Source organism: Amblyomma mixtum, chromosome 9 (genome assembly GCF_055824585.1).
Source record: "Amblyomma mixtum isolate Tamu chromosome 9, ASM5582458v1, whole genome shotgun sequence".
Taxonomy (NCBI): Eukaryota; Metazoa; Arthropoda; class Arachnida; order Ixodida; family Ixodidae; genus Amblyomma; species Amblyomma mixtum.
The window spans coordinates 22873461-22893502 of record NC_143020.1 but is presented as its reverse complement, the minus strand read 5'-3'; the positions used below and the strand labels follow the sequence as shown (position 1 = coordinate 22893502).

At 48.3% G+C, this 20042-nt stretch overlaps 1 protein-coding gene across 1 annotated transcript in view; it reads right to left on the bottom strand.

The window, feature by feature from the left end:
* Window positions 1-20042, bottom strand: part of LOC149328501 (glucoside xylosyltransferase 2-like) — a 33734-nt gene that overhangs the window by 3923 nt on the left and 9769 nt on the right. Inside the window, exons 3-5 of the mRNA XM_089559001.1 lie at window positions 15928-16059; window positions 13930-14122; window positions 8297-8610 (exon numbers count right to left, since the gene is read on the bottom strand). Of these exons, the coding sequence (XP_089415127.1) occupies window positions 8297-8610; window positions 13930-14122; window positions 15928-16059 (639 nt within the window). The remainder of the gene's footprint in view (window positions 1-8296; window positions 8611-13929; window positions 14123-15927; window positions 16060-20042) is intronic.

Genomic DNA, 20042 nt, shown 5'->3' with positions numbered 1-20042 from the left:
AAAGTATTCCCGCACACCGCTACGAAGAGGGAGACGGTATCTGAGGATGGCTTGGGCCGAAACCGAATAGTACCTTGTGTGTGTGTATCTCAGACAGTAGAGAACCATGCTTTTAGTTTCCATGCATGCATTAACTGTTTGATAGGCATATGAATGTTATTTCGCTTCGCCTCTGGAAAGTTATCACATGTCACCCGAACAAACACCGATCCTATCGCGACTGACAGCCCCCGCTGCGTTTGTGGCATGTCGCCATTAATCACTTAGTTTCTTTAGGCTCATTTAAAAATACTGTTGCTCTCAGCTGAGAGTCATTACAGGAGACAAATAAAAAAAACAGAAATTTCAGGCTCCGGAAATACACCTTTACAAAGCGTGATGAAAACACAAAGGCAGAAACTTCAACGTATAACAAACAGCCTGTGTCAAATCGCTAATCTAAGTAGGAGAAATCACAAAATAATGATCATTTCCTAGTACGCTAAGTACTTACAGTGCAATGCCTAAAAAAACGCTCAAACTCTTACTTGCTGCTCTAACACAGTCTAGTCCGCAAGCCCATTCCACAAAATACAAACAGTCAAAGATAGTTTTCGAAACTATCTAGACATCTTTTACAAAGCTGCGTTGGGGCACTGTGGTTCACGCACTTACTGCCTTTTAGAGGACGATGGATATATGTATTTATTTTTATTTCATTCCAAGTTATTTCAAAAACAGTTTTAGTTGTTTATCTCCAAGGATTTCTCACAGTTCCAAATCACAACATTTCAGCAGGTGTGAAAAAGAATCGGTTATCCGCTGACGCGAACAGACAAAACGCGCTGCAGAGCTCTGATTTTTTTTTATTTTGCCTGGGAAGTACATTTGGTTAAGGCACTGAAAAGAGGATGCTCTCTCCAAAGCTGCATGAATGAAAAAAAGTTTACAATTTGTTTCAGGTTCTTTGGTCATTTTAGCAATCTTTCTCTCAAATGGCACTGTTTTCAACACGCCATAGAGCAGAACCCCCCATTTGGGTTTGCCAGCACAGATCATAACGAATAATCACTCCTAAATACCTAAAGCGAGAGGGCGCCACCAGCGCCACCGTGATCGGCTGTGCGCACACCGAGCTCCAGCAAAATCACGTCTACGTCCAGGTTCCTGACCTCGGATCGCCACCAACCAGTCTATAGGAGTGCTTACTTCATCGCCTGTACGCCTGGTAATCAAAATTCCAAGCGTTCTGCGCCATTTTCTGGGGCATCAGCATCTGCCTGGCTGCCCACGCCGGGCGCGCAGAGCCAAGCCTACATCTGCACCACCGGAGCAACGCCCCCCGCGCTCACCTGCATGCTCGCAGCCGGAACGGCTTGGAGCTCGCCTAGCCAGCCAGCAGCTCAGGCGCTGAATCACAAGCACTGTGCTCCCGCTGCGCCCCGGCAAGCCACCGCAGCCACGATCGTCATGAAATTTGCGAACCACCTCAACCTCGGCAACACTTTATTCCCTGTGCTCTGTCGGTCCGTCATGGATTCCGCCCGCCTAACCAAGACTGAACGTGAAAATACCTACATCAAACTCCACACCTCGCAAAACATCCTGGCCATCGGTACCCACCGCCCAGCCGCTTCTGACAAGCTGCTCCAACTCAAGCAAGTTTCACTGAACAACACCCAGTACGAAGTCACCTCGTACGTACCTAACGACCCCCTTAACGCCCGTGGTGCTATACATGGCATCACCACGGACTTTACCGAATATGACTTTGCCCCTAACCTTCGTGTTGACTGCATCCGACTCCTAAGCGCCCCCCGTCTCGGACGTACCAACACACTTCTGCTCACCGTCGAAGGGCCCCGTCTACCACGCTATTCCGTCTTCTACAGCGGAGTGTACCGCGTGTACCGCGTGTACCCGCAAAAGCTCCACAGCAAACAATGCACGCACTGTCACGCCATAGGACACCATGCCGACGTCTGTCCTAATAAGCCTAGCCTTGTTCGCTGCTCGATTTGCAGCCAACCGCTTCACCCTGACCAAGACCCAACGACTACCCCACATGAATGTGAACCAAACTGCTGGAACTGCAAGGGTGACCACACACTGTCTCATCCTGAGTGCCCCGCAAGGAAAGACGTCGACTTCCAGTCCTGAAGTGGCACCGCGCCCAAGGACGCCATCGCGCCCGCGCCGCCCCTCCACCCCGTAAAGCCGACGCGACCATCTGGCCGCCCCTGCCGACCACAAACCGGTACGAGGTCATTCAGCCCTCCTGAAGCAGCAGCAGTAACAGCCCGGGGCACAAGACCGCGCAAAGAAGTCAATCTCGAACCAAGTCCTCTGCCAAGCGGCCACCGTCCACCACTTCTGGTGCGGCAACCAGCACCTACACCTCCTCTACTAAACCGGAAGCTTCTGTGATGCAATGACAGACTCCACCAAGTCGCCAGGTGAACGGTCCATCTCCCACATCCATCGCATCCCCTCCCCCGTCCTTTCAACACCGGTTTTACTCACGTCCCTCCACATCTACTCCACTTTCACCCCTCCCAACCGACCATGTTATTGCTCTCATATAGCAATCCCTTCCTCCCGTCCAATTGGCCTTACAACAACTGACGGCTCGCGTCGAGCAACTAGAGCCCCATCCCCTCTCCCTCGCGTTCTCTGCCCCAACCTCTCCCGACACAGACTCCAATGCTCCCCCTCGAAAATGCGCTAGCCTCCCTCCAGTGCCTAACCTCGATACAATGGAGGAACATCCGCATGATGAATAATATTATCCGACACACATCCCCACCCCACAACCCTCTAATTCTTTGGCAGTGGAACTGCCGCGGTTTTCGTCGCAAGAAAAATGCCCTCTTGCAACACATGCGGATTACTCGCGTTAACCCAGACGTCATCGCACTGCAAGAAACGCACGGTGCCTTTTCTCTTCCGGGTTAAGACCATTTTACTCAGGCAAGTGTAGTCATGAAGAGAAAAGGACATCAAACGCCCCCTCCTCCATCGATTTTGACGGTTACATGCATACGGCGCACGATACCCACCATTCAGGAAGACACATCCCACCTCAACTCCGGGACGAAAGAGCATGTCCTGACACACTCCACCTATCAGGGTCACCGTATCAAGATTTTAAACTGCTACTGGACTCCCTCCGACTCTAACACCAACATCCCACCTTTGCATACGGCCCTCCCTGCCTCTAATGTCCCTACTACTTTCGTCCTTCTTGGTGACTTCAACTGCCCACACCCTGCATGGGGATACGACCGTACTTCAGCCTCCGGACGAAAACTCGACCGCTTCGCCAGTATTCATCACCTCACCCTCCTGAATGACACGCTCATGCCTACACGTCTAGGATGTGGAGCACAATCCGACACAAACCCGTACCTTGCATGGATTCGCAGCGATCTCCGCGCTTCTTGGAGTAGCGCCATTATGGAGACCGTCTCCCAACACACCAAACATATCCACCGATCTCCCGACTATCTATATATAGACACACACCTTCTTGGGCTATGGAAACAACGCGACCGGTTCATAAAAGCTTGGCGCAGCTGCAGATCTAGCCACACACTGAAAAGAAAAGTTGGTGACCTAACGCAAGCAGGCCAAGAATACGCTGACCAACTAGCCACGAACAACTGGCTTCAGCTCTGCGATGACATGGTCGAGAGACTCCACACTCCAAAAGTCTGGCACATTATTCGCCCCCTTCTTGGGCAGCGTAAACATCGTAACACACTTAAAAAGCTACAGTTGGCCCTCTCCGTCTCACAAGAAGAGCTGGCTGAGCAAATCCGAAATCAATTTTACCCATCCTCTACTTCTCCTGCCAGCTCTTCGTCATACCATTGCGCCGAAGAAGAAGCAGACGAGCAAGGAATGAATTCCGACTTCACATTCGCTGAACTTCAGGCTGCTCTACGCTCCCTTAAGCGAAACACAGCACCCGGCACAGATAAAATTACCTATGGTATACTCCGTAACCTTCCAGATTCAAAACTAGACGAACGTATTCAGATCATTAATACTGTTTGGCGCTCCGGGAAAATTCCCGCTGCATGGAAAGAGGCACATGTGACTATGATTCCGAAACCAGGAAAATCTTCTACGCTCATCTCTAACCTCCGGCCTATATCCATAACTTTTTGCCTTGGGAAGCTGATGGAGAAGATGGCCCTCACCCGCCTCAATGGCACATGCATACCAATCGCTGTCTCGCTCCCACTATGGTCGGACTCCTCGCCCACGTATGCACACAAGACATTAAACGCCAAATCTATGAGGATTTGTACGCCTTCCCAAGCATCGCACAGCTTCGAGTTTTGACCGGCGTGGCTATCAAAAAGGCTTTTGATAATGTCGCCTACTCCGCAATTCTCACCAACCTGGCAGGCACTCGCCCTGGGGTCCGCATGCTCGACTAAATCAAAGACTTTCTTACAGAGAAGACCCCCCGAATTATTGGCCCCGATGGCACACCTTCCGCCCTCTTTCCCCTCACCGCAGGTACATCACAGGGATCCATTCTTTCACCTATGCTTTTCAACTTGGCAATCAAAGAACTGCCCCGAAAACTGGCTGAAATTCCTGTCCTAGGCAACGCTATATATGCGGATGATATTTCTCTCTGGTCTACCACAGGGAACTAGAATCGCCGGGGAACTAGGATCCAGAACGTTTTGCTGGGGCTAGTTGGTTCTTTGTTATATGAGTGAAAACAGCGCGAAAGAAGCCCGAAGGCGAAACGAAGAAGGGACAGGCGCTCTTTCCTGTCCCTTCTTCGTTTCGCCTTCGGGCTTCTTTCGCGCTGTTTTCACTCATATAACAAGAATCCACTTTGCAGCAAGGCCTCGACCTCGTACAGGAACATGCACGCCACATAGGTATGAGTTGTTGCGCCGAAAAGTCGGAATACATCGTGGTTTCTAACGCTCCTCAAAAAACCGCTTCTTCCTACCGCGAACTCATTCAACTCTCTCTCGTGCAGATCCCTATTCCCCGACGGAGCCACATCAAGATCCTTGGCTTCACTTTTCAACAAGATGGCAAGTGCAACGTGTGGCTTAGCCAACTCCTGCAACAACTGAACCGAATTCGCCACATGCTGTCCCGTATATCTCGTCAAAAACATGGACTCAGAGAACACGAACTCCGTCGAGTTATAGAAGCACTCGTTTATTCGACGGTCATGTACGCCTACCTCTATCAGCGCCTCACATCCTCTCAAGTAAGCAAACTGGCAGCCTCTCTGCGCCGCTTCACTCGACTAGCCATGGGAGTTCTCCTCTACGCCGCAAATGCTCTGATCGCAGACGCCGCCATTTTCAACTTTCTCGAAGAACGCGCAGCAGCACACCACCGAGCCCAGACACCGTCTCTATACCTCCCAGCAAGGCAGAGACCACCTCAGCCTTTTCGGACACACCGTTTCTCAACTACCTCCGCTTCAACCATCTGCTCCCCCTTGAAAAGCCTCCCGCGTCTTACTGTAAACCCCATTCCACCCCCACATGTCTCCAGCGATAAATCCCGGGCGGCGCGAAGCACTGGCGAACCATATACCCGCACTGGGCCACGTCGCTTACTATACCGATGCCCATATCCTCGAGCACCAAGTAGTTACTGCAGTAGCCCGCCCTCGAAGCACCTCCACACATCTCCACACAGGAGTGCCCTCCTCAACCGACGAAAAGACTCTGGCCATAGCAGAGGCGATTAAGCTTCAGGACCACCTTTGCTCCACCATCACCATACCTGCAGACTCTCAGGCTACCATACGCTCAATTGAATCTCAAAAACTCCCTCCCCATATCCTAGACACTTTGGTGCAATGCCTAACAGCCCACCCTACGCTCCATGTCCTTGAATGGATTCCTGGTCATCAACGTATACCGGAGAATGAGCTTGCTCATGCTCTGGCCGGTGAAAAAATACCACCGGGCCCTCTGACTACCTGGCCTGCCCATTATAACCCCAAGGCAGACCGCGCTACACACCGACAGGACCGCCGCGAACACCTTCGCAATTTGCGGCACGTGAGACGAACCCTTCCGTCAATTTCCCATTTACTTTGCCGTGCCGACGCCAATCTAATTCGACAGGCACAGAAAACGCTCTTCCCTGCGAACTGTATTCCCACTATATCCTGTCTCGTGTGCGGAGAGCATCCCTCAAACATTCATACATATTGGTTATGCCCCGCGCCACTAACTCTGCCATCATACCTTCCTTGCATACCTTGCCTCCCTCCTTTCACCTCACGTGGGCACGATGGACTGCTCCACTAACCTCTCTGCAGCCCACCCTCTGGCCGCTCCTCGCCGCCCACATCCCACACATCCAATGAACACGTGCCCTACTCCACCACCGCCGATAAATAACGCCCACCAAATGAGCAGCTAAGAAGGCTCGGACTTGAGCTGAAAAATAAAAGTTATCTCTCTCTCTCTCTCTACCTAAAGCTCCGAAAACATCAAACCCTTTTCAAAGCTTATTGACAGCATTTGAATGAGTAGTCTGAAAAGCTGGGAATAAATAAATACCGGAGATTTTTGCCCCAGTCAGCGTTATGGCTTTGGCTACTGCGCTTCTTGGAGCCTCATGTTCTCGTGCACTTCAGTCTCATCCAACAGCATACATCGTTGGCAGTTCTCTTTATCCGTCAAAAAGCACCTGCGTCTTTTATGCCTTCGCAACCACAACGGCTGTAGTGCTGACGAGAGGCGGGTACATAAAGGCGTAAACAAAACCTCCCAATTTAAAATGTTCATGGCCATATACTTTGTTCTCCTGAGAAAGGTGAGACCTGCGACACGCTCACAAGGCAGTTGCTCATATGACCACATTCATTCCTAGAGATCGTTTTCGAAGTCTGGACGGCTCCTGTGTTTCGTACAAAACACATTCGAACAGCGAAAACTCACCAGAGCGGCGTCAATGTTCTTCCTTGACAATCTACACATTACTATAGGAATACGTAAGGCTAATGACGCCACGAACAAAATATGAAATGTACAGGGGGGCGTTCGGCTGCGAACAAAAAAGCGCCTCAAATGAAAATGTGACTAAATCGCCAGGAAGACTAGAAACGAAACTATGTCTAAACTTCCCTTTTGTGTCACTTTGATGGTTGAAAACTGCATAAAGCATAAAAGTGTTGTCTTCAACCTCATTACAGTAAGCTGTCTTTGCGGGCAGCCTTGTTAAGCGAGAGCAGGAGCGTAGCTGGGGGTTGGGGGAGGCTGTCAGCTTACCCACCGAGATTTTAGGGCAGTGCATCCTCCCCTCTTCTTTCGGCATTTTTTCGCCCGTGCTATTTACACACCGCATCGATTTACTGAAATGTAAAAAGAAAATAACAAGTGTGCCGGTCTTTTCTTGAAAAGATTGATGTAAGTACGTTCTCGCACCCCAACCCAACCCGGGATGACTGGGAGGCAACCCTGCTCGGCTGTTCTGACCTGCAGGACCAACGAGCCTTGGTCGGCCGAGCCCGGGCGGCGGCCGACGCCACTCGTGTCCCGAATTAGGGGCCTCCACCTAGTACTCGTAAGGGCTGGCCCCCTCTGGGCCATTTCATGCATAACTTCCTCAAGTGTATCAGTACATAAATGTTTTCCGCCACCCCCACCGGTGCTCTAATAGAAATTGGAAGTTATTCTACAAAGAGTCACTCTCCTTCGGCATCGCATGACGTATGGCACTTCTTTTAACTGCAGGCACAATTCACCCAAATAAACGTACCTTGTCACATCAGCCTTGTTTGTATACTTTGCGTTGTTCTCAAATTATGATGAATATAGCGAAAATAAAAAGTGCTGCTTTCCTTTTAAATCGCCTCGGTGGCCTCTCGCAGGTTAGTATGCACGGGGGATGTTATGACAATTACCATTCCTTCGCAGTTTCTGACTTTGATGTCAAACAGAAGCTTTTTGTTGTTGTATAGTTTGGGCCAAAAATGTAAATAGCCATGATTTTTTGTACGATGTTTTTTTTTGTAAGTAAACAAATGTTCTTTACGAATCAAGTCCTGCGAATCAAGTCCTCGGAGTCCTGCGTGGCTCGTATTTTTATGTATATATTAGAGTGAACGAAAACGTCTAGCCCTTCAGCTGTAATAAAGCAGAGAAATTATTAAGGTATTTATGAGATGCAGGTTTCCTTTTTTTTTATTTTTTACCAGCGGCGTATAACACGCTACGAAAAATATACAATACGGCCCGTCTGCTGCCGAAAAATATCCATTCCTACGTAGTGACAAGCCTAGATAATGGTTTTGCTTTCTCTCGCTCACCTCTTTCATGGAGGTCTGGAGTGCTGCATATGCGCTGTCCAATTTCTTCTGGAACACCAGCCTTGAATCATGGACCAGAGCTACAGGCCTGTCATAGCAGGGAGGCTTCCTCTTGCAGTGGTCGTAGCGGAAGTTAGAACGGCACGTCAGTGCGAAAAGGCGCTCTGCATTGCGCGCAAAGAAAACGTTCAGGATGCCCTGGTCTCCCCACCTCAACTTCCGCCCGAACTCTCGTTCAATCTCCAGCACGTAGCGTTCGAACTGGAATGCCCGCATGCGCGTCAGGTTCATCAGCATGAAACCGGCGTTGATACCTGCGCAGAATGCCAAGGGCAGCATCCAATTAACAAGGCAACTAAGAGAAAAGGTTGACTCTCCCACTGATCTTCGTTCAACCTGCTCAAACTATATGCCCATCTTACGCCTTTAAGTTTCCTAATGTATCCTCGTTCCCTGTTCGTCCAACCGCCAGCCATTTTTCTTTTTTCCTGGTTCCTGCTCTCTCATTTTTTTTTCAGATGGCAGAGTCTATTTTTGTCCCACGTTGCCTCCCCCCCCCCCCTTTAGTAGTGGCGAGATGCAGCGTTCCGCCGAAAGACCTTACAAGTCATTGTTTTTTTTTTAAACCGCAGCTATACACTGTGAATCAGTTGAACTACTACGATATCGCAGGCCCAGACATTCGCACATTTCTCCATGCGATCGTTTCTTTCTTTCTTTCCTACCTTTATTCAAGTAAATCCCTTGTGGTTATGATACCGAAATAGTTCCACAATTTAATGTGACCAGCAGAACGTGCTATAACATGAACTTATGTGTAGAAACTGCGGCTGCTTTAGCAGTTCACGCATTTACAGTAACAGTCTCCATAGGAAGCAGCGGTGCAAAGATGAGCTGATAATGCTCTGTGATTACACTAGAGAAAAGCGAAATACAAAACCACATGCGTCACAACAGCACACAAAATACAGCACAGCGACAAAGCTGTAGCGGAAAACAGAATCAGGACAAAAAAAGCGTATGATTTCCTGCTAAACTTTTCCAACTTCTTTTCTTTTGGAGTGCTATGATAACCTGACAATCCCTCGGTCGTACGTACCGGTCTTGGGTTTGCTATTCGCATATTTTACAGGAATTAGCTTCGTCAGTGTGGTTGACTTTAAAAACCCCCACAGCGCCCACCCAGCGCCTGCCACTCCGCTTTCAGGCTGGGCGCTTTGAAACGGCAGCACAACATTTTCTCTTCGTCTCTCGTTTAGGTTTGGTTTATTGGGATTTAACGTCCCAAAGCAACCAAGGCTATGAGGGACGCCGTAGTGAAAGGCTCCGGAAATTTCGAGCAAACGGGGTTCATTAATGTGCACTGACATAGCACAGTACACGGGCCACTAGAATTTTGCCTCCATCAGAATTCGACCGCCGCGGCCGGGATTGAACACCCGTCTTTCGGGTCAGCAGCCGAGCGCCATAACCACTCAGCCACCGCGGAGGCTTGTCTCTGGTTTAATAATGCGAAAGCATTACTAGGCTAGGTCGGCGAGGCATGTCAGCAAAACCTGACTGCAGAAGAGGTAGAATCAAGTGACTGGTTGTAATCTAGAGAGTACGATATGAGGATGACGCGCAAAAATGTTTGATGTCAATAAAGTGAATATAGTTATTAATTAGAGCTACATATCTCGAAAAACCTTCGAAATACTGAGGACGTTCATATAATTAATGGACGCGAAAACAGCTATGGACGACAAAATAGCGAAAAAATAGGGAAATGAGTAGATTATGTTTGAAATGAATCGTAATACGTTTGATCACTGATAATGGAAAAAGTTTGGCATAGATGAATTTGTTAATTAATCACAAGAGAAATTCGTTGGACGGTGCTGTAGGCTGGACGAAGAGTACGCGTACGGGAAACCAGCAGTGGCGCGAAATTCAAAAACCAAAATGAGCGATTGACGTGAAAATGGGTGTAATCATAGTAAATGCAATTAATAAGCTGATTAATAAAAATAAAATACGATTGCAATCAATAACCCTAATTAATTAAAATGAGTAATCAATATCAATTGGTGACAAATTAATATCTAATGAGCTAATGAAGGCTAACGCGATGATAAGTAAACGCAAATAAGGAAAAATAATATTAAAGAGAGGCAAAGAGTATCAAGGAGGGGCAAAGAGTATCAAAGACAGGCAAAAAGCTATGATGAGTGCCGTGGAGGAGTCAATGCTTTCGCATTCTCCCTATGCGGGTTGCCGCAGTGATCGCTAACGCTTTTTATGCGAAGCATATTAACTAGGTTTCGGGCCTTCGCGCGACGCCCGGCGGTGGCCACCATTGAACTTGAAGTGAGATCACATGATGTGACGTCACGTGATGACGTCACACCGGCTGCAGATGGGGCCTCATATCGCGCCGTCAGACGTCGCCCGGCGGAGGCCTCCACGCTTCGGTTCGCGCCGTCGCGGGCGACGCGGCGGCGGCGCCACGATCGCTGTATCACGTGGTATGTGACGTCACGCCAGGGATGAGGCGGCGCGCGCCCGCTGTCGCGTCAGTCTCTGTGCCCGCAACCGCGCCAGCGTCTTTGCGCAGGGCGTGTATGCGGTGAAGATGCCTTCAAACGCTAAGGACGTTAATAACCTAAAACCACGTCTCCGTTACTTAGCCCCATCCACACTGAGGCAGCTGCTTAACATGCTTCGCATCCACTGGGCTTAACCTTGATAAGCCTCCAATTTTTTCCTTTTTCATCGTCGAGTGGAGAGTGTTTTGCTGGCGCAATATTTTCCCCATGAACCGAATATTTTCTGAAATATTAAAGCCAATGCAATTATGTCTAGGCTGACCATGAAGAATTATCCGGAGTGCTCCAATATCGGATAAACTACTGAGAACCCTCTATGTACTAAAAGACATCAATAAACTGCTTTAACAAGAACGTTAATTATCTTTTCGTACTTGGGCTACAAACAGTTTGGCTAGGAAGCTGCTAAGTGGAGGCACTTTCAGATCATTCTAGACTACGCCGTTATCTTGAGCTGGAAAGTTTTATGTTCCTTCAAAAGAAAAAGGAACGCGTATGACTCAGTGTGTGCGCCTTAGCAGTGCTTTACGACCTGGCATGACGCAGGCGGCCGAAGGGACAATGGAGCGCATTCTGGAAAGCTGATGTCACCAAAACGCCGTCGCCTACATTGCGAAAGAATGGCGCTGCGCAAGAATGGCACTGCGAATCACGGTCGCCTGAGGAGGGGTTCTTAGAGCCTTACCAGCTCGCAGATATTTACCGGTTGGAGGCAGAAGGGTCTGGGGTTGGGGATAAGAGAGAAAACAGGATAGCTCAAGCAGAAAGTTAGGAAAAACATGACAACGAGCAAAACTCTGGTTTGAACTTCTGGATTATAACTGATAGTAACGCGTGCTGTCAGAAATTCGGTCAATGTAGTTGAGAAACTCGCATCGCTGCCTGCTAAATCCCCTTGGCAAATTCGCGAAGTGGCAACAGGGACTCAGTGTAGTTGAGAAACTCGCTTCGCTGCCTGCTAAATCCCCTTGGCAAATTCGCGAAGTGGCAACAGGGACTCAGTGTAGTTGAGAAACTCGCTTCGCTGCCTGCTAAATCCCCTTGGCAAATTCGCGAAGTGGCAACAGGGACTCAGTGTAGTTGAGAAACTCGCTTCGCTGCCTGCTAAATCCCTTGGCAAATTCGCGAAGTGGCAACAGGGACTCGGTGGTGGCCACGATCGTGTCACCACTTAGCACAGCTCCTACCTACCTGCTAGTGGTTTCCTACAACATTTTCTCTTCGTTTATGGAGTTTTAAGAAGAGGTCAGGAGATCTTGACACCGATACAAGGGCCGTGGCAGTTTGCTAAAGTTCTCTTTCGGGCCCAGTCAGACCTCCCAAGTTTAATACAGTGAAACCTGATGTAGCGAACCTCTATATAGCGAATTCCTTGATGTAGCAAAATTTTTCAAATTCCCAATGCCGCCCCCATTGGAGGGGGTGTATTTGGGGCTCCCACGCAACAAAGGTGTTGCAGTGGTTGACCTCGGTACAATGAATTGCCTAGTTCTGAGTTACTCAAATTAAAGAAAACCACGCGAAAGTTTCGTTACGATGAAGTATGAACTGACATAGGAGGAACGCCGACCGCAATAAGCAACCGCATTTGACACAACGCGCAGTGCCCAAGTGGCGTCGGTGCTTGTCCGGCGCTTTCTCTTTTGCAGCTTGATACCACGTGGCATTACAACAGTAACCAAGAAACCGATAAAGCAACGTGCCGGCAGCTTTGAAAAATAAAAAAACAAACTGCATAAATTTTCGCGGCATTACTTTCCTCGCAATCAAGGATCTACCCGATGGTTTAAAGGAAATTAGGTGACTAGAAAGAAATAAGACGGAGTGTGCACAATAAACACCGACAGTGGAAACACAGGCCCTCTGCGAACAGCCAAATGACAGCCTGCTTGCGTACGTCGAGGAGATGTGCCGTTTGTTCCGACGCGTTAACTCTCGTGAGAGAGAAGAACGTGCGCTTCATGGTGCGGGGTTCCAAAGCACAATTTTTTGGCAGATTGGTCCTACACCAACCGGGGACCTTTTGCTGAGTCCGCATCTAAACCGTCTACAATCGAGAAGACCCTCGACATTCGGGCTCGGCACTATGATCGAACACTACCTTAAGCCACGAGGCCACCTCAGCGACCACCAGTGACAGCCTAAAGGACATCATCTGTGAGAATGTCTGCGAGAAGCTAAGATGACGGCTGCAAACATCCCACAGACGCAAACTCCGGCTCTCATAGGCATGGCAAGGGAATCAGCGAAACCAGAACTTGGCATCTCGACTCCAACGGCCACAGAATCCCATGTCATGACCTACGCAACCGTAGAGCACAGCCAATTTAGACCTGCGACTCTACGCAAGAGCCCTCTGCCCCGCCTGAGAGCATCAGTCGCCCGCCGGCCCACGTATGCGGCAAGCTAAGCCAAGAAAAGCAGACCTATGGAGAAACCGGTATCAGCACCGCCCACTCTGCTTCCATTGCGGCCAACCTGGCCGTATTGCTTGCCACTACCTCTAAAGAATAATGGGCTTGCGTGGCTTCTCAATTCATGCTCCACAATCCTGCCCCGGCTAACGACCACGGGTGATTGTGGAGTATCTGCGCCGAGAGGATTACGCGTGGGCGAAGCGCGTACAGCGAACCCGCTCAACGTCACCGTCCACACTACGTTTTGCGTCGCCGGGCTTCAGCTACGCAGCGGCTGCTCGCGCAAAGTCTGCCGCACCCGTAGAGAAAAGTGAAGAAAGCAACTTTTGGAGGTCAAGCTCCTTGCCATGAGTCGACGAAAATCCTCCAACGACCACGCCGCACCAAGACGCCGCACCAACGACGACAATGCCGAAAAAAAGAAATAGTACAAAGATTCGCGGCAGTATAAATACACTTGCAGCTTTCGCTGACTCTCGCATTAACCAGTGGTAACCACCATGTTGACATATTAATCGATTGATCCTCAAAGCTCTTTAAGAGGAAGATGTTAAGAACACATTTGAAGACATCAAAATGAGAGAAAGCATTTAGTTCCAGACCCTATCATCTCTGCAGCATAACTTACCAACAGGTTCGACAAATGGATGAGGTGTGTTAGGGAAGTCTGCGTTGAGAGCAAGATCCTCGGTTCCAGGTGCAATGGCTGCAAGCTTCAGTTCATCCATGGCATAGAAAAGCCTCCACACATCTTCAACACGATGCATAAACATCGTATCAGTGTCGGCGTACATCACAGCATCAACATCTGGAAGGAGTGACTGCAGAACCGACATTAGTTACTACGTTTCTTGATTACCATTACAACATGACGATCTAAAACATTCTTCTTTCACACAAAGAATTTAAGCTTCAGAACAAAGCTGCTTAAACCATTCAGCATGTAGGATCTAAACGCGCCCAAATGCGAAGTAACGTCGGGCACCTATCGTCATCCGGTGTGATGCTTCGTAATTTGGGCTGATGCTTCTAATATGGCCGTTCTAGCAAGGAAGGTGTTAATGCGCTCCTTATCAAGTGATCAACAGGTCTCATTCCAAGGATAAAGTTTGTTCAGCATGGATGGACTTCGCTTGATCAGAATCTAACTTCGGAGTGTCATTGATTTGAAAGCTTTAGTTCAGTCAGCGCATAAGAAAACAATTAAAGGAGGAGGAAATATTAGAATGCCTGACTTGTACAAGTCAGAAAGATCCGGGCAGAATGTTGCCACCTCTGTCAATACCTCTCTAAATACAACGTATAAAACGCTTTTGTGTACAGAAGAACATCTGGATATTCATGAGTGAACGCATTGAATGTTGCTCAAGACAAGAAAAAGAAATGTATTCCTTACTGGGTTCTTGATGTGAAACCCCTGAGGCGTGGCTTATTGCTTGAATTAGCCTGAATTCCTGAACGTTAAGAACTTATTTAGAGATCATATTCTGAAACAGAACGTCTCTAAAACGAAGCTTCACTGCTACGCATTAGGTCTTGCTGCCGTGGAAGTTAATCGCAGACTATGTGACTAGTGACGTCAGGAACGTTCACAGGATTCACATGCTGATAAGAATCCACGCTTATGACTTCGGTGACGTCAAGCAATCGGCCGAGCGTGGGAGTAATGCGACGCTGCTTATGCGCCTGAAATGTTCGGCAGCGCTTGAAGACTTTCGTGGCAGGGTCCAATTTAAGAAAACTGTGAATCTTTTCCGCGATGCCCTTTATATGGCCAATTCTCTCTTTGGACATCCGTGGATTCAGCACCTTACATAGCTTCAGCATTTCCTCTGTGTAAATCACGCACTTGTCAACAAGGCACTTCCGCTCTCTGGAGCAAGGTCAGCTAAGCGCCTTTCTCTTTTGGAACGGAATTGCCGAAGCAGTTCCGGTATCAACTCGTTAAGGACGGTTCATGGTTTGCAAATCTCATTAGCTCGGCACCGCTCAGAAAGGAAACAGCATTGGCCAACTGAACTCCGTTATCCCAGCGGTTCTAATTGCTCACTCTCTGCTAATTCGCGATAAGGTCCGCGCCTAGTGATAGGGATTTCAAATGGGCAGTGCTGCTCCATGTTGATGCGTGTCTCTGTCCTGAGGTATTTTCACGGGAAACGAGGGCACTCTAGCGAGTCCAGCTCCAAAGATGTCGAGAGGGTTCCATGGTGAGCAATTCAACACCTCCACCCCACTAATACAAGCTGCATTTGCAGAGGGGAGTCGACCAGAGCTTGGTGCCTCAGCATGCAGATGCCGACCTTCTTGTTCGGCGTCCCCCGTTCGTTGTTCCTTCATAGTTCACATGTTCACAGTGGTTTGTTACATCTGACTGCTATCTTTCTGCAGTTCGCAATGAGTGGCCTCAGTAATATTCTTCAAAACGCTGCAAAATTTAGGCGTATTTTACGAGGGATGCTGCTATATTCTGAAGAGATGAACGCATAGGCTAGCCTAGACGGACAGCCTGAACAGTTCACGGAGTTTTTTATTCTCTGGTGCACGTGGAAAGATATGAGAAACTATCAATAATATGAAACAAATAGTTCCCCAATACAAATGGAGGCTAGCAATGCAGACCACTTACCGGTAAGAAAAGCCTCTGCGTACTGCACGCCCGAAACATGATGCGCCATTTTTCTTCGTCTCCTTTTGGGAAAGCCGTTGGCAGCACATCAACACGAACCCTTTTAAGGACGCTGAGTGGCCACGATGAGCACTTGTCGCATATGAAGAAGGATCAAAATTTGCCACGAAGGCGCACATAGAAGAAAAAAAGGCAGTCAGCACAGCGGATAGACCTGGAAATAAATCTTGCCAGTCAATGAAAATAAACAAAACCGGGACAAGTAACAGCACCCAAACGTGATCATCATCATTATTTTAAATCCCAGCAGCCAAGGATCCAGAAACCAAAGAATCAGCTGAGCGTTGCCTAACAAGTGTTTCTTTTTCAACGACCTTATTTCCTTCGATTTCAGTTCCACAGCTGCACACATCGTATGACAATGCGCCTCTGCAGACAAAGCTCCAATAGAGTAGTCAAGTTCGGTGTCGAGGGCAGAATACATTAATGTACGCGACATGTACGTCTTGAGTTCCACTAGGAAGCCTGGCAAAATGGAGTGAAGAAAAAATCCCAAGTGCATTGGTGTCAGAGGTAGCTTGCGGCAAATCATGCTTGAACGACAGCCCTGCTATGCACAATGTATGCAACTGCAGAACAAGGAATGCTTTCAGCTATCATGATGGCAAACTGTCATTGTGCTAATGATCTTCGTTTCCAGACGCTTTAAACTACTTTGCCAGAGCCGCATCCCCTCACGCAGTGTTTTCTGACTGGCAGCCTACGAACTGCGCACTGAATACCCTCGTCTTCCCTTCCTTTAAATAATTCATTTCACGCTTTCGATTGGTAGTATTATGGCTGCCTGCACACCCGTGTGATTGAGCCGGCTAGGTTGAGAGACAGATAAAGACAGCCACGTCTCCAACAACTACACTTTTCAGATGCATATGAAGGCTAGAAGGAGACGAAACGCCTCTCTCAGGGCGATACAAGTGGGCTAGCGTTATTACGGAGGAGGAGATCTAAATCAGTAAGCGACGCTTCGCGCCCTAATCGCCACATTAAACAGGAGTGGTTCAACACGTCGAACGAAGGCAGCCGCGCTGTAGACATAAGAAAGTGCACGACCGCGGAGGCAGTTCTAGCGGTGAAAGCAGCAAATTTGATTTTGGTCAAAAATACACTATCGAGGGAATAAGGTTATTCAATGTACACAAACAAAAAGGAATGTGTGATCTATATGTATTTTGTATTTTATTGTAGTGTTGTGTTCTCCACGTACTAGTATTGTTCTTAAACTGTTTTATTAATCTGTTCCGTGTTAATTTTGCTCACTACTTTTTATCCTGCCTCAGTTGTTCTATAGTTTTGTATGAATTGTGCTTTGTTTATTTTTCTTGTTATCAACTGCCCTTCCCCTCTGAAATGTATTCTGTACCCTGAGGGTATCACAAATAAATAAATAAATAAATAAATCTTGTCATGAACTGCGCAAAACCAATGCAGATAATGAAGTGTTTTTCTCGCGTAACTCTCGGGCTAGTGTCACTGGAACTGAGCGAACACTTTCTTTTGCAATGTGAAGCACAGTGGCAAACAAATATCTCGCCTTTACCTTTACCCTTCCTGGCCTGTGAAGGCATTTTCTGAAGAATGCATTACACATGCGTTGGGAGCGGGAGCAGTAAATGCGTATTCTTGGCTATACAAGTCGTAATTCGCATGCAAAAAGCTTAATTGTGGCCAGTGGCGTTTGAAGAGGTTTTTAGCTTTTAATACTGAGAAAGATTTGTGTTTATTGCTTCCTGCGGCAGGTATTTTACGTGACGGCTGTCAGACGTGCGGGATTTGCTAAAACAATTTCTAGCTCCAGTTTGCAGATTCAGTGGGCTGACTTACCTATCGCCTGTAAGACTTGGCGTAAACAAGAAGGCGACCATATGGTGCCATGTACCACTCGACAGCAGTCAGCACAAATTGAACGAGGACAGCGCTTTTCTTTTTTAACAAAGCGCATAAGGCATGATGGCCATAGAGTGAGCTGAGCGGAAATTCGATGGCTCATTTAATACCTGGCGCGGCATGACAAGTCTCCACTTCGAAAATTTTCTATGGTCGTGACAAGATAACTTGACAATTAAAACAACGCGAATTACAGGACCCGAAGGAGAAGGCACCTGAAACGCTAGCTATCAGCCGTCGATTACAATTTCCTGAAGCTTAGCAACACATTGCCAGGCGGCGGTCAAGTTTATGATTACTAAAAGTCTGCCAAAACCGCCACGTACATATATTAGGTAACGCTGCCACTTAAAACCGGCGAAGGTAGTGTCTACGGTGGTGTCTGATCGCGCCGCTGACAAGGCACTCTGGGAAGTGTTCATCTGCCACCGAACAGTTAAAAGGGCACCATTGACTACGAGTGGTCGCTGTTCCGTTGGAGCTACAACCCTATAGGCATGGGACAACAAACGTCGTTTTGCCTGGTACCTGTCTGCTCCTTGATAAAGCTGTCGGACACGTAACATGCATCATGCGCTGAAATGTGGCAGGAGCGGAAGATAGGCGAAAAGTAGAACTTTTCAATTCATAAAGGCCGTCTTCTCACGCCCCGTTCATCGACCTCAGTCTACCAGTAGCCACTTTGCACGTCGATGGACGAAAAATACCGAGCACGCAGGAGGCTTTAGAGAGTCGCGTATATATGGTAACTGGAAAGCTTCGTTCTTGTTGACTGCGTTCAGGCTCCGGTATTTGACTAAAAAATGTAACAAGCCGTCTTTTTTTTTAATGAGCACGACTGGAGAGGGCCATGGCTGTTGGAAGGCTGCATAACTGAATCTACGAAAATTTGTTTAACCTGAGACTGAAGACGCCACGCTCTCTCGACGAGACGCGTTAGGTGTGTTGATGATGCGGTGTACGTCATTGAACGTCACGATGTGGTGCTTGCCAATGGTTGTTTGACGTACTTTCGACGAGGGGCGAAACACTCTCTGAACTCGTGCAACAGTACACACAGCTGTTCCCTTTGATGGTTAGTACCGCGAAGGTGACATTGGGACTCTCGAGTAACAGCGGAGTCTCCAACGTTTCAGAGTATAAACACTCGGAAACTTCAGAGATGCGTTCGGCAAATGCTATGGAAGTGCCACCAGAAAGATTCAGATTCTCGTGCGTCAAATTGGTAGGAAGTACAGTCCTTGTGAAAAGTATACAGCTCTAAGGGTCTTCTTCTGAGCCCTGCAACACAGCTCCACTTACATCCTTAGGGACACTAATCTCACGAAGGCGGGAGGAACCTAAGTCCTCGCCGCTACCGACCTTAGCACTGTTAAATAAGCTTAAAAGCCCCGCTTCGTGGCTTGGAAGAAAACTCCTTGGGCTGTATATTTTTGATCAAAACTGTACATGTCAGTTCTTAAGTTGGTCAGACTGCGGGACACACACACGACGTCGTCAACAGTAATGAAATGTCGGTGTCAGTGATGGCTTCATAGTCCGGAAGTGCATCACCCTCGACAGTAAAGAGAGCACTGGTTCGACGTGGCAGGGTCCCAGTGTCATCTGAAACATGAAGCATCTAGCTTGGTCGCGCCGCATTACTGAGGGCGGCAGCATTCTCAGTTGAAGACATGACCTTGCAGCCTATGAGGTTAGCAACCCCTTTTTTAGCCCCCTTTTTAGCAGGGCTCTGGTGCACTGATAAGAAGACATTAAGCCGTGACGACAGCAGGGGATGGACAAAGTTCATCGGTGGGCAAGGGCGGGCAGAGAGCTTGCTGGACCTCCGCTTGGATAACGCTAGCAATGGAGCTGGCAATCGTGATAGGGGCGCCGTATAGCTTCCGGAGTTTGTCGCACACTATCGAAAGGATGAAATCACCTAATAAAGCGTACAGCGGCATCGGTGCCGTGCGATGGTAACGCATGGGGAACGGAGGCGCCAGCCACAGTACGATCCTACGGAGATGCTCTTTTGCTGAAGCACATACTCAATAGCGGAAAACTCCGTGAAAAACTGGGCGACAGTTTTTGGAGGACTTCGGACAAGGCCAGTGAAGAGCTGCACATTGGTTCCTCGCATTAGGCCCCGCAGCTTTTTCTTTCGTACATTGTGCGGTTCACGCGCT